Source organism: Zootoca vivipara, chromosome 16 (assembly GCF_963506605.1).
Source record: "Zootoca vivipara chromosome 16, rZooViv1.1, whole genome shotgun sequence".
NCBI classification, from domain to species: Eukaryota; Metazoa; Chordata; class Lepidosauria; order Squamata; family Lacertidae; genus Zootoca; species Zootoca vivipara.
In genome coordinates, this window is record NC_083291.1 from 7,943,558 (window position 1) to 7,959,073 (window position 15,516).

Consider the following 15,516-nt stretch of genomic DNA (forward strand, 5'->3'; position numbering starts at 1 on the left):
AGACCCTATTCCACTGTGGTAGCTTTCAGGCAGCAAGAACCCCTGACTGAGCTGCACTGCAGTGCCAGCACTGCAGATGGCCAGAGAGGGATGCTGCAGCTACCAGCCTAGCCAAGGCTCAAAGGGACACAAGGAGCTCAAAGGAGCTCATTCTTCCATCTTCTTGAACAAGCAGTGGTAAAGAAGGACCCCTCTTTTCGGCTGGATATAGATCTAAGAAGTGTGTGCTGGGTGCTTGGTTGGGTTATTAGAAGGACAAACCAAACTCTTCTACTGCCACTGGATTCTACAAAGTATTCTGCAGAAGGGGTGCAAGTACTGTTGCCCTCAAGAGAGAGAGAGAAGAAGTAAGATTTGCTTTGAAGAACCCACTACTAGGGTCTTGCTTCGAGTCATTCCTCCCACCCAAACTGTACTCCCAGTCCTGTGGTACTGAACAAATAAGTGCATGAGCAACTTCTGGAAAATAATAGTCACTGGATTTTTGTTTGCATTTGGAAATATATATGAAGAGGTCTTCTGTTGTCACAATAGAAATGGTAGCATGTTGGGGAAATTAGGCGTGGGAGTGCCTATATACTGGTGGCATAGGGAATATATTTTATTACTTATATTTCTTTTGAAATCAGCAGTTGGAAAGTAGAGGTAGGAGCTGCTAAGGCTTACAATGCCTTACCTTACAATGCTGACTTTATGCCAGATCTATTTTATTCAGAATTACAGCGGAAAAGTCTGTTTCATATTGATTTTTGCTCTCTACTTCCAAACTAAGTTTTGCACTCTAATTTAATCTGTCAAATGGCCGAGAGAATGACTTGCACATTTTCTAATGGATACTTGTTCACAATTCATATTCTGAACGTAGAATATATTTCTGCACTTTCCTTTCTTGACAGTGAATAGACCACAATAGGCAGCCACTTTCCCTGACACTCATAAAAGGCTTGTCGTGTCGTGATTTCCTTTTTACACATTTATATTAATAGCCTTACTTTCTTATCGTTACTGTATAGGGTGTACAGATGTCTGTTCTGGCACCAGAAATCCAATTGGACATAGAGAGGTAGAATTGTCTTAGGATGGTCTTTACTGCCTGCCAAAGTACTGAACTGATATCAGCTGTTTATTTATGCTTGATTTCAGGATAACAGCAAACATGTTCTAAAATATTCCCTTGGAAATCTGCGAGCCTGAGAGATGATTATATACCGTAGTTGAAATAGGTTGTGTATTGTGGAACTGCCATTTTTAAAGAACATTTTTTTAAAAGAAAGGTGTGATTAATGGGCATTTAAAGACTTAAAAAACAGCTTGCATGCTGTACAAAACATTTTGCCCCATCTTATCAGTTACCTTCATCCTGGATATATAGTGTGACTCTGAAAGCTAGCATTGAGACGGAGACATAATTTTATAGTGAACTTGCATATTACCTTGAATTCGGTATAAGCAGAATTTATCTAGTTTCTGCAATTGATGCAAGGATGGAGCATCACATATTTTGTAGATTGAAAAATGCAGTTATAGCAACTCTCACTGTTTTTGTGTATACATGTCCAAGTTCTGTGAATAATGTGATGAATAAATTAATGCAGAACTTTAGAAAACCTTTGCTAAGAAGAGTTTTACTGTAGATATGATAGTAGAGAAAGAGCCTACTAACTGATTTTTTCTCGGGAAAACAACTATGTGCAAATTATTTTGTGGGAGCCATTCATTCTGAAGCTAAGTAGTATGACTACTGACCAGTTAAAGTTTTTCTTAGGCTTCATATATGTGCAGAAATTTCCTTTTGGTTATAGAATCAATGTTTTTCACAGTTCACTCTGACATCTACTCCAAAATGGTGCCAATATCTTTTTTAAAAAAAAGACTTTTGGAAAGGATTGATTTTGTTAAACAGGGTGATTTTTTTGGGGTAGATCATAGCAAAAAGAGGGTGTCTTTTTTGTGTGTGTGTGTTTTAAGTGTTTCAAGTCACATTTGCACACTGTTATACACACCTGAGGGTGGGCGGGGTGTGTTTCTTCACTCCTTGTGCATTACCTATTTGGTTTCCCTATGCCTGCAGTGCCCCCCCGAACTCCTGTTCATGAAGTTGTCATCTGATGCACAATGGCTGTCTCAGATCTCCACAACTCAGCTTAACTGCAAGGTGGATGTGGCTTGTGTTTTCAGATCAGATGGAAGCTGGTTTGAGAGAAGACACACCAAACAGAAGTACTTCTCAAGAAACTGCAGGATACTATGGATTGTGGCTAATGCCATGTGTACACAGCTTCAAACATGAGTAGTGGCAGTGTGCCGGAGCCAGAGTAAACAGTAATGTGTACAGCCGTGGTTCCATGCTGAACCATGTTAGAATTTGAAGGGAAGTGTTGGGGGGGCGGCGGCAGGGAGGACTATGCATTGCAATAGACTTATTGTTTGTTTCATTAATATTCTTTTTTATTATTTAGTTTTTGCCCTCAGAATTCCATATGCCAAACAACAGGAAGCCTTGCAATAAATTATACTTTTCTACCTGAAGGCATTTGTGTGTAGTTAACTTTAATGAAATCTGTAGCTTGTTTTGTGTTTGGGTAACGTTGTTCAGAGAATTTCAAATGGCAAGGGTTTGAGTGAATAAGACAGCATCTAGTTGCAACAGTTATGATTTCAAAATTGTTTTAATTGTTGAAGTTTGTCTAAGTGTGTAAGGAAAAAATACTTTTCACTTCTGAAAAAATGCAATTTTCATACCTGTCTTTATTGAAAAGCAGATGCATAGCATAGCAAAGCAATATTTAATGTTTGATCAGTCCCTAGGCAAGTTTTTTCCACTATGTTCAGAAACCGTATTTACATTTTCCCTTTAACCTATATATGAAAACATGTACATGCTATTTGAGACTTTTATTTTTAGCTGTTGTTAGCAATACAACACAAATCCATAAGAAAGCCATTGCTCCTTAAACAAGTCATAAGATATCTACTTGGACTGGGTTATGAGTCGTTGGACTGCAATAAAGATTATTATTATTACTCCTAACTGGACTGGCTCCTCATTTAAAACTGAGGATGTTAGAGTCAAGATGGTTTATTCTTAGAAAAAATGGCTTTCTCTCTGTTCCATGACACACTTTTGTTCAAACCCTAGTCTCTGATCCAGCACTGCTTCAAGATAGCAGCACCAGAAGTGGGAGGAAAAAAAGGAAGCAGGGTGTTTAAACTAGATATATGTCCACCTGGAGAGAAGAGAGGTAGTTGTGTAGGAAAAGAATCAGGATGACTACCCGCCCTATTCTAATCAACTTCGAAGGCAAACCCACGGTGATAGCCCTCACCATAGAAATCAGATGATAATAGCAAAGTTATAAAATTTCCTCCCACATTAACACAGCAAAGCCTTCTTCTCTGTAAAAGTAAGAGGAATAGTTCCTTCTTTTTCTCTGTACCACCAAATTTGGCCAATTTTATTCCATACCACCAAAGGACACCCACAAATTACTCCAATCAATGTCTGTAGAAACATGCAAACATATTATATAAAGGAGTAGCACATTTATTTCACACTGAGGAGCTATTTTTAAATTGTCCCTAGGATGTTAGATTTCCCCCCACCCTGAGATTAAAATGTTAGAGAAAAAAACCCTGGAAATAAGTGGGAAGCCGAGCATTTTTTTTATTTTTGTGTGTGACTCGTGAACATAGTGTACTGTACTTTTCAAGGCTTTTTACCAAAAGAACACTTGTTTTATTGAAGCCTGAACAAATGATAGCTGATATCAAAGGTTTCTGCCGCACTGCCTACAAGTTGCTGGAAGGTCAGTGTAAAAATATATCACTCTGCTTCTGCTAGGGAAGAATGGCTATTGTTGCAACGTGCTCTAAATCCTTTTCACATCTAAGTGGTGCCTGACAAATGTTTGTTCTGTAGGTGCTATGGGAAGTGTAATCATCTCCGTTACTGCCCCTGTAACAAGCTTTATCAGGGTATATCTTGTTCTTGCTTTAATTCTGAAAAACTAGTGACTCTGAGTGAAAGGAGTCTTTAACAGTTCAGCCGCTGCAGCTTTAGCAATTATTGAATGCCACTTCTGAATCTGACCTAGTAATCCATGGTAGTGAAAGCTTGGATTCATTAGTTAATTGGGAAGAACATACCTAAGAACTCTTTTAGTTGCCTGTTGTTTTAAAATTACTATTATTTATAAGATGTTATTAATCCGCCACAATAAAAAAACCAATATAAACTAAACCAAAACCAAACCAAACCAAAAAAGAGCATACAAAGTCCTCTTTCACAAGTACCGTAAATCTTAACTTAATCCACACAGAGAAAGGTGAACCCTCCCAGCTCTCACCCAGGAGCTTTCCTTTCTTCTCCCAACCCCCCACCCTGAAAGAACTTACTTTCCCTGCCTCTCACAGAGGGTCCTTCATCAGCTATCCATCAGTGCTGATCTGCCCACCGCAACCCGAAGAAGAGGCAAGCAGCTTCTGCAGGGAACACACTGGCGAAGCAGTACTCAGCAGGGCTGAACATAGTACTTCCTCCCCCCCTTCCAGACTTCATGTATAATTAGTGTTTAGAACCCTAATTCATACTTGCCAGGTACCCTGTATTTCCTGGGAAATCCCCATTTTTCCCTACCGTTTCCCGGCGGTCTCCCGTTTCAGCTACTGTCCCGTTAATCTCCCTTATTTTGGCTCCTGTTATTTTTCTGGTGCCGCTTTGCCCATCTATGGGCACCAGAAAATGGCGGGCGCGGGCCCCGGAAGTTGGATCTACGCATGTCAGGAAGTGTGTAGACGCAACTTCCGGTGTCGCTTTGCCCATCAATGGGCACCGAAAATGGCCGGCGCCGGCATCGGAAGTTGCGTCTACACACTTCCGGACATGCGTAGACGCGACTTCCGACGCTAGCGCTGGCCATTTTGGCAAGGCAAAGGCTCAAGGAACAAGAAGCACGGCGAAGGTTCAAGGAACAAGAAGCAAGGCGAAGGTACAAGGTTCGAGGATCAAGGCGTCGACAAGGCAAGGATCCACGGAGCAAGGATCAAGACGTCGGCAAGGCAAGGGTCCACGGAGCAAGGATCAAGACGTTGACAAGGCAAGGGTCCACAGAGCAAGAATCAAGGCGTTGGCAAGGCAAGGGTCCATGGAGCAAGGATCAAGACGTCGGCAAGGCAAGGGTCCACGGAGCAAGGATCAAGACGTCGACAAGGCAAGGGTCCACGGAGCAAGAATCAAGGCGTCGGCAAGGCAAGGGTCCACGGAGCAAGGATCAAGACGTCGGCAAAGCAAGGGTCCATGGAGCAAGAATCAAGGCGTCGGCAAGGCAAGGGTCCAAGGAGCAAGAGGCCAGAGGCAAGAGGCAACAGGCAGGGATGGCGTTGCTGTGGCAAAGAGCTGAAGGGAAATGCTGAGCTTTTATCCCTCCCAGCTCCTGCCACCAGGTGCAGTGAGATAACAAGTGGCCTCACCTGAGACACTACTCCTTGCCTCTCCAGCACAAGCTGAGGTCTCCACCTGTGTGGCCACGCCTTGCTTCTCCAGCACAAGCTGAGGCATGCCCCAGTCCTGCAAAGCACTACAGGCCCCAGAGCCTGACTCCTGCCCATACTCCTGACAGCTAGTCCATGATTTGATTCAAGGCCTGGACTGGGGTGGCATGCACAGCCATATGAATTGCACCTCTAGTACCTATGGTCTGACCTTGTCGATTACATATGTGTTCTACTTGTAGGATGAGTTCACAGTGCTTTCTCACATGACTGATAGGCCTGGCCTCATTTGGATTTCACTCTGCTTCAACAGATAAATGATCTATGAAACATCAACATGTCCCCATCAATATGCCTTATTCCCATACAATCACCCTCAAAATTTGAATAAATCTGAACTTGACTGGGAACACACATATATTAACCCCCCCCACCCTTTGAATTGCTTATGGATACAGCCTATTTCATTTTTTGCACATTTGGAGTGGGGGGAATAAATGGAAAAAGAAAAAGAAAAAGTTATACAAAATGCCTCTGTTTTTCATTGTCTGATGTTCAGATTTTATATTTCCAGTCTCCAGTGAATAGAAGCTCAAATATGTACAGTATTTTTCAGCAGGTGATGTTTTCAATTGGTGTATATGAAAATCTCTGAATAGTCTTAAAACATGGTGTTTGAAATAGGGATCTCTGTCTTCTGAAAAATGAATATATATATATATTACATTTTCAGGCTTTACATTTTAAACTGCAACCCTTCTTAGTGTTCTACAATGTTGCCACATCCGAAAATATTATGGTAAAAAATATTGTGAATAGTTGTAATTTTGGGGGAAAGTTTATTTTCTTTTTAAGGAATCATTTCACATCTGAATATTATCCCACAAGGGATATATTTCATCAATAAATTAACAGTGGCTTATATATTAATCCCTTCTCAAACTGCAGGAAGATGTGAAGTCTCACAGCAAATGCTGTAATCTCATAATCTATCTCTTATGCAATTGTTTTTCATGCTTGACGTTCACTGTACCTTGAATTTAGGGAGACTTTGATTGCATAGTTGGGGGAGAGGGAGGAATTCAATGCAATTCTTCCTTTGTGAACACCCATCACTGATGCCAACAGGAGATAAAACGAGTGTGCTGGTCTAATAGCAATGAGTATCATCTTTCTTTAAAATGAATGAGAGTGCTTAACCTGGTCAGGTAAAAAGAGATATAAAAATAATATGATTAGTTCTGAAATATATCAATTTAATCATGTAGCAGCAATTACTACAATGACTCTTCAATCCATCATTTGATTCTAATTGGTGGTTGTTATGGCATTTGAAGTTTTATTTCTGAAGTTCTCTTGTAAGCAAGCAAAATGCATAAGTCTGAAGCATGAATTAGATGTATTGTGATGGAGAAGTATTCTCATTGAGAAAACACACTGTTTAATATGTTGTTGTTGTTGTTTAGTCGTTTAGTCTTGTCCGACTCTTCATGACCCCATGGACCATAGCACGCCAGGCACTCCTGTCTTGCACTGCCTCCTGCAGTTTGGTCAAACTCATGTTAGTAGCTTCGAGAACACTGTCCAACCATCTCATCCTCTGTCGTCCCCTTCTCCTTGTGCCCTCAATCTTTCCCAACATTAGGGTCTTTTCCAGGGAGTCTTCTCTTCTCATGAGGTGGCCAAAGTATTGGAGCCTCAGCTTCATGATCTGTTTAATACATTAGATACATACATAACTGGGAGTAAGTTCTAAGTCAGTAGGATTTGCTTTTGAGTAAACATAAGAGGATTGCACTGAAAGCTTAGTTTTAAAAAGAGCAAGGACAGAGATACCTTTTAAATAACTTGCTACAGAAATGGAAATGGTAGTGAAAACTGTTCTTATTCATAGAGTATATTTTAACTCTGAAACTTACTTACTTAATTTGTATACATCCCTATACTCCCAGGTCTCAGGGTGGTTACAATATGAAATCACAGTATAAAATCACAAAATATATAATAAAAACAAAAAGGGCCCCGTTCTTGTGTTGCCACCTGCCAGACCTCTCGTGGAAGAGGCCCACAAAGAAGATGATCTCAGGGTCAGGTTAGGTTCATATGGAAAGAGGCAGCCCTATAGTTATTGCAGCCCTGAGCTGTTTAAGGCTTTATAGGTCAAAACCAACACTTTGAATTGGGCCTGGAAACTAATTGGTAGCCAGTGCAGTTGGACCAGGATTGGTGTAATATGCTCAATCCCTGGTGAGCATCGTGGCCGCTGAATTCTGCAGTAGCTGAAGTTTCCAAACCGTTTTCAGAGGCAACGCTACGTAGAATGCAATAATTTAACCTTGAGGTTACCAGAGCATAGGCTACCCCTGTCCAGAAAAGGGCGCAGCTGAGCCACCAACCAAAGCTGATAAATGGCACTCAGTGCCGCTGAGGCCAGCCGAGCCTCAAGTGACAGCAAAGGATCCAGGAGTGCTCCCAAACTACATACCAGTATCTTCAGAGGAAGTGTAATTCCATCAAGAGCAGGCAACCTCCCAGCCATCCAGTCTAAGGAACCACCCACTAACAGTGCCTCTGTCTTATCTGGATTGAGTCTCGGTTTGTTGGCTCTCATCCTGTCCATTATCGAGGCAAGACACTGGTCCAGCACTTTCACTGCCTCACCTGCAGATGTAAAGAAGTAGAGCTGAGCGTCACCAGCATATTGCTGACAACGTACGCCAAACCTCCAGATAACTCCAGTGGTTTCATGTAGATGTTGAATAGCATAGGGAATGGGATTGAACCCTGCAGAACCCCACATTGAAGGCTCTACAGGGCTGAAAAAACACTCCCCAAGCAACACCCTCTGGGAACGACCATCCAAGTAGGATAGGAACCACTGCAAAGCAGTGCCACCCACCCCAATTCTGACAGCTGCTCCAGAAGGATACCATTGTCAATGGTATCGAAAGCCAGCACAGACCAAAAACCCACAAAGTTTTCATATCATCTAACTTTAGTAGAGGCAGTTTGATCCTTCAGCAGTAAATTACTGGGTAAAAAGGTAAAGGTAAAGGGACCCCTGACCATTAGGTCCAGTCGTGACCGACTCTGGGGTTGCGCACTCATCTCGCATTATTGGCCGAGGGAGCCGGCGTATAGCTTCCAGGTCATGTGGCCAGCATGACAAAGCCACTTCTGGCAAACCAGAGCAGCACATGGAAACGCCGTTTACCTTCCCGCTGTAGCGGTTCCTATTTATCTACTTGCATTTTGACGTGCTTTCGAACTGCTAGGTTGGCAGGAGCTGGGACCAAGCAACGGGAGCTCACCCCGTCACAGGGATTCGAACCGCCGACCTTCTGATCAGCAAGCCCTAGGCTCAGTGGTTTAACCACAGCGCCACAAAGACTCTAAATAATTACAATATTTATTTGAAATAGCCCTTTGTCTCTTCTGTAGAGGCTTCATGTAAGAGCAAAAAGTGAATGACTATAGTCTTACAGTAGTCCATGTAGTTGTGGCATATAAATTGATCCCAAATTACACCATAAATTCAATTGTAACAACTTCAAGGCTAATTAGAATACTGACATTCTAACACAGGCATCCCCAAACTCCGGCCCTCCAGATGTTTTGGACTACAATTCCCATCTTCCCTGACCACTGGTCCTGTTAGCTAGGGATCATGGGAGTTGTAGGCCAAAACATCTGGAGGGCCGCAGTTTGGGGAAGCCTGATCTAACACATATGTTAACATGAGGGGACTGTTTTCTATTTTTTATGCAGACTTGGTACTTTGATAGTTCCATTGGTTATAAATTTGCTGGAGTTCCTCCATAAGACAAAAGTCCATGTACTACTACAATGACAATATGGTGGATTTCTTTAATGGTTTCATTTTTGGATTGCTGCCCTCTTGATTATGAACTTCTTAAAAATATATGTTCTCTTTCTTCTCAGTGTACCTGCAGGAAAGACATGGTGACAATATCAATGGATATCTTTGTGAGGAAATTTCAGCCAGACAGATACCAGCTGTGGAAACAAGGGAAAGATTTATACACCATTGAACATACAAAGCCCACCCCTGAAATGACACCAGAGGTAAAGGCCTGGTTGCAGAGAAGAAGGAAAACAAAGAGATCTTCCAGGTGGTAATGAATGTTTTGCACTCCATATAGTTGAAGTTTAAATATGATATAATTTCTGTTCTTTTTCAGTGCTTCTCTCCCCTCTCTTCCACTTCTCTCTGCCATTTCCTTTTAAGTTGTTCATTTATTTTAGTCACAGTTAATTTGTGTCTCCTTAAAACCTAACAGTGAGCTTGAGGGCAAAAGAGTCATATTTCACAATGATAATCCTCATTGAAGAAATATATTCATTTTTAAAAGTTTAATGAGAATGCATTACTGAAATTTATATATGTGGAGCTCTGAGCATTAATATAGTATTTGTTCCGTATGAAAATATGCATATTTTCTTTGCTGAGTCCAGAAAAGCATTATTGAGGAGAACTGAGTGAAACACTATCGTTTAGATATTGCAATAAAAATTTCCAAACAAAATCCTTACTTATTTATGTATCCTCAAATTTGCTGTAGCCTTTGGTAAGAGTCCTAACCAGAGGCAGATACATAGTTGGCAGAATGATCAAAAGGTATTGCCAATACCTGGTTATTTATGCTACAGCTGAATAGTGGATTTGAATTTTCTTATTGGCAGCTTTTTTCCAAATATTCTTTTTGTAATTTTGCATTGAGTCCCATGACGTGTTCTTCTGTTGAATCAGAGTCTCCTAACCTGATAATATAAAAATGCTTTGTAAATACTGATAGCAACATAGAATGATATGCCTCTCTTAGAACTTTTTTTCACTTTGCATTAGTTCTATTTCACAGTTTCCTCTAATAAGCTAAGCAATCTAAATATCTGATCTGCTGCTGTAAGATTTTTCCAACTGTGTGTGAATACTACAACTGGACACACAGGCTTTTCAGATAGACTGCAAAACCATGGGTTAGGTATTGATACACCATATCTTTATTACCAAATATTCAAGATTTCAAATGCCTATCAAAGTTGTTTACAAACATACCAATATACAATGAAAATGATGTGAAATCAGAGGTCATCAACTGCTAACTAACTTTACATAAAGATGTTTTCTTAATTTCCTGCATAGGCCTGGCAGCATAGACAGGGTCCCTGCCTGTTGAATCGCTATTGGCAGAGTATTCCAGTAGAATTAATTAATAACAAGATGTCTCAAGTTCCTTTGAATCTTTTTTTTTAGTCTCCAATAAACCTGAGGTCTACTTTGCATGTTTTAGATTATGTGTAAACAATCACATTTAAAGTTCCTGCGTGTGCTTAGTCTAGACTGCATATATTTTTGCAAGTCATTCTCTTGGCCATTTGACAGATTAAATTAGAGTGCAAAACTTAGTTTGGAAGTAGAGAGCAAAAATTTGTCAAGGAGCTGTGGCCTCCCCACCTCATTCCATGTAGCAAAATGCTTAGCTTATGTGCATGTAGTAATATAGGGTTGCCATACACCCGGAATTTTCCAGACATAGCCGGTATTCAGCCCCCTTAAGCAGCGTCCAGGAAAATCCGGATGTATGGCAGCCCATGTTGGTAGCATAGTTTCTGGTGTTTTTCTATAAATGTGCTAAATAGATTTGAGGAGCCAAGCTTGTGTTGTTCAGGCTTGCAATATTCCTTTAAGTTACAACAGATGATCTGGTTCATTTTGTTCTGCCCCTTCTATTGTTTATCATTTTCTTCAGGTTCAGGTGCCTTAAATTTCTGCTTAATAGTTGCAAGTCACAGACGAATTTGAATCAACAGCTGAGTATCAGAAGGTGGTGATCTTACTGGCATTATTTATAATATATATATATATATATATATATATATATATATATATATATATATATGAGATTTTTTCAGTTCTTGATTTTGCAGCCTTGTCTGTGTTGCTTTACTGCTCTTTTGGCCTCCTGGCAGTTCTGCATATGTCCTTTTGTTAAACTACGGTAAAATGTGACCTTATGGGAGATTGAAGAATCCACCACTTTTATTGCATCAATTACATGTTGCAGAATACACTCACAAAATACCCACATGTCTGCAGGAGGCCTAATGCACTGGAATGGTGAGGATAAGACTGCTGATGCCTCACTGAGGGTGTTCTCAGGGACCACATGAACAGTTTCTTGCACTGTTTTCCTCAAAGTAGCTCCCTTGGCAAATGGACAGTCTGCCAAACCCACCAAGTAGTAGTAGTAGTAATAATAATAATTTATTATTTATACCCCGCCCATCTGGCTGGGTTTCCCCAGCCACTCTGGGCAGCTTCCAACAGAAATATTAAAATACACTAATTTCTTAAAGATCAAAAGCTTCCCTAAACAGGGCTGCCTTCAGTTGTCCTCTAAAAGTCTGGTAGTTATTTTTCTTTTTGACATCTGGTGGGAGGGCGTTCCACAGGGCGGGTGCCACTACTGAGAAGGCCCTCTGCCTGGTTCCATGTAACTTGGCTTCTCGCAGCGAGGGAACCGCCAGAAGGCCCTCGGCACTGGACCTCAGTGTCCGGGCAGAACGATGGAGGTGGAGATGCTCTTTCACGTATACTGGACCGAGGCCATTTAGGTCTTTAAAGGTCAGCACCAACACTTTGAACTGTGCTTGGAAACGTACAGTAGAGGATGCTGCATTGTACCAAGGATCATCCCGTATGGAACATGACTCTACACCAGTGGTGGCCAAACTTGGCCCTCCAGCTGTTTTGGGACTACAGTTCCCACTACAGTTCCCATCATCCCTGGCCACTGGTCCTGTTAGCAAGGGATGATGGGAGTTGCAGTCCAAAAACAGCTAGAGGGGCAAGTTTGGCCACCATTGCTCTTCTCTCTCTCTCTCTCTCTCTCTCTCTCACACACACACACACACACACACACACACTTAATGATCTTGACATTCTGGACATTATCTGTTACCCTTCCTGACCTCTATCATTCTGATTCTGAACCACCATCACCCCTAAGAAGCCAGCCACCGTAAAAATGCTATATTTTTTTAAACAAATGTGCACTGTTTAATCATCAACCCACATATAGTCTTACATTTACATGTTGAGAACCTGTGGGCTTTAATGTGTGTGTCATATAATTGTACAATGATGCTCTTGTATTGCTGCAGAGAATTGGCAACTTTATTATACAACTGCCATTTGCACTTGGCAGAGAAATTATTTCCTTGTCAGTACAACCCTTATTTATCTGGATAGCCAATTTAAAAGTTAAAATTAAAAGTGGAGACATTATAGTAATTATGTTGAAAGTTTTATCAGATGAGTGCATGTGCTGAATTTATTCACTGTGCTAAGCTTGTGGATGCATTTCCATGCTATTTAATTAGTAGACTTGGCACAAGTGCAAACACAGCAGGAGATGCACGTCCCCCAAATGAAGATAAAATGTTTGTTCTGTTTCACCTCTGCTGTAATATGTCAAGGGAAAAAAAATATGATAATTCTGATTCTGGGAATAATATGCCTTCCAAATAGGGTCCCATAAGTATAGGAACATCAACTCGAGGAAAATAGTGAGGTGATAATGTTTGTGTTCTGGGCGACAGGTTGTGCCGGGGCTGCCGTGGTATGAGAAACTTGTACCGAGACGGAAATCACAGCAGGAAATCACAATTTAAAAATATATCTATTTGTATGTGCTACCACCAGATAGAGGGTTGGCACAGCCAGATCACAAAGCAGCTGGTGCTGAGAATAGAGGTACTTGGCATTTCATGTATGCACAGGTCCTAGCATCTCACTGACACAGCGATCGCCTGCCCACTCGACAGTCTCGTAAGGTGTGAAAGAAGCTTACGTTGCTCCATTCTTAACAGCTTGGTCGGTGGGCTTGCCCACCCATTGCTCCTGTGCAGTTTGGAACTCCTTGTCCAAATCTTGGACTCCGTGAGCTTGAACTGCTACTCTCACTTTTCCTGTCACATAAGTTGAGCGTAAAAGGCGCCTGTTGCTGAGCTTGTATCTCTACTCTGCCTTACTTTCAAGGAAGAGCCTTGTTGTCATGGTCTAAGCAGGGCACATGATGTTTAAATTTTGATATTTAGGTATTAAATACAGGGCGATTCATAATAATGAAGTATACAGTTTCCATTTGTATACTTCATTATGAATCACCCTGTATTATTTCCAAAAACATTGCTACCTATGGTGATAGGAACTTCTTGAATTTTTCCGAATTCAGATTCTGGTAGCTATTGCTAAAGCTGCATTTGCAACTGGTTTAAATTAATGATTTATTTTTTTATTTTTGTAAATGAGATTACAGAAGAACAATCAATCAAAATGTCTTATACATTTTGGGATTTGAGCATCATTGTCGAAGTTTAATGTATCTGGGAGATTGCTGTAATTAACTTAAGTTAGTCTTTGTCATGTTCTACAGAATGCTTCACCAAGTAGCGGTAACTGGTTTTAGAACTAGCTTCAGCATTACCTGAGTTTACTTCATTTAATAAGTAACTTTAAAGAGCTATGACAGCATTAACAACTGATTTAAATTAACATGTTAATCTATTGCTTAATAAATTGTAAACATTACTTTTACACACAGATATGAAAAATTGTCAGGGTGGGGTTTTGCTTAGTCTTTTTTTGTATTCCTAAAAGCAGGTGAAAGGGATATTTATATTGATAAATGTTTTATCTTATCCTAGCCAGACGTTCTGTTTTGACAGCAATATCTCTTATAACAGCTCCCAGCACAGCCGATCACGATCAAAAAAGCTGAAAACTCCAGAGGACAAGAAGGTATCAACCATAGTGGTCGGTACAGAAATCACCGTCGTTGGAGCAGCTCCAGATAGCTTCAAGGTCAAAGAAGAGACATCAGAAAAAGTAAAGGCAGTAAACACAGGACTGCCTTCTGGGGAAGAACAAGATGCAAGCAGGATGCAGATGGATCACAATTTATTGGATAACAAAAAGGTCTCAGGTGAGACGAATGGTGTTTATTTCCCATAGAGTTGTAGGCAGTCGATATTGTGATCCCATAAATCTGCAGGTGAGAAGCCGTACGTTGCTTTGCTCTGTGAAATGACACATCTTAGTAGTCTGCACAGTGCTGTTTCACAGCCATGGGCATTTAGAGCATATTGAATTGCAAAGCAGATTGGGGCAGGACTAGCCGTCTCCTAATATTTCTCCACAGCATAGCTGCAACATTATTCCAAGACAGGTGTAATGGCGAAGGCACAACTGTTGGCAAGCTCCTTTCCTAAGCGTGTATCTGTTTACTTTTGGATTTAGAATTTTATCTTATGTTTTCCTAAAGGCTCAGGGTGCATAACGGTGTGCTAAACAAATAATGAAGTACTGAAATATAAAGCACCTTTCGAAATAAAGTCAACCTCTAAAGAGCCATCAAAAGAAATACCTACAGATATAACACTAGTCGTTCTTTCACTATGGCCCCCTCAACTCCACCTCCCCCCATACAAGCTTTACACCTGTACTGAAGCATGTAGCCCTCACAGTGACTTCTGCAAGTAGCAGGCTGCTCCTCACTTATAGTAATAGGATATTACTATTATTCCAGCAATGTTCTATTCTTGCTCTTTCCATAACAGTGATTTGGGCTGGATTGTTGCACCAAACTAAGAACGATCACAAGAGAGTCTAGTGGCATTCTAAATAAGATAGCTGTTATTTTTACTGCAGGGGAATAACATGGCTATGCATCTGGATTTTTAGCCAAGAATAATTATCTGATTTTTAATCTAAAGGGCAATATCATATATATTTTTTTCCATTTAATGAGACAAGTTCCAGCTAATGATAACATTTCTATACAAAAATAGTTGACATGTCCGAGATAAACATAGCTGTGCAGAGAGAGCAATCTTAACGAAACAAATAATAAAAATGATCTATTGTACAACATCCAGGCTGAAACTGATTGACTTGGTAGTTTGAGGATCTGAGTAGCCAATGACTACTGGCACAAAAACATG

At 40.7% G+C, this 15,516-nt stretch overlaps 1 protein-coding gene across 7 annotated transcripts in view; it reads left to right on the forward strand.

Annotated features, from left to right (window-relative positions):
* The window catches only part of KDM4C (lysine demethylase 4C), a 210,914-nt gene that overhangs the window by 87,723 nt on the left and 107,675 nt on the right, over positions 1–15,516 (forward strand). For 6 of the 7 annotated variants that reach the window (XM_035140866.2, XM_060269022.1, XM_035140869.2 and 3 more), the window contains 2 exons: positions 9,433–9,626; positions 14,260–14,498. In XM_035140866.2, coding sequence (XP_034996757.1) covers positions 9,433–9,626; positions 14,260–14,498 — 433 coding nt within the window. The remainder of the gene's footprint in view (positions 1–9,432; positions 9,627–14,259; positions 14,499–15,516) is intronic. The other variant, XM_035140870.2, reaches the window with a different exon arrangement.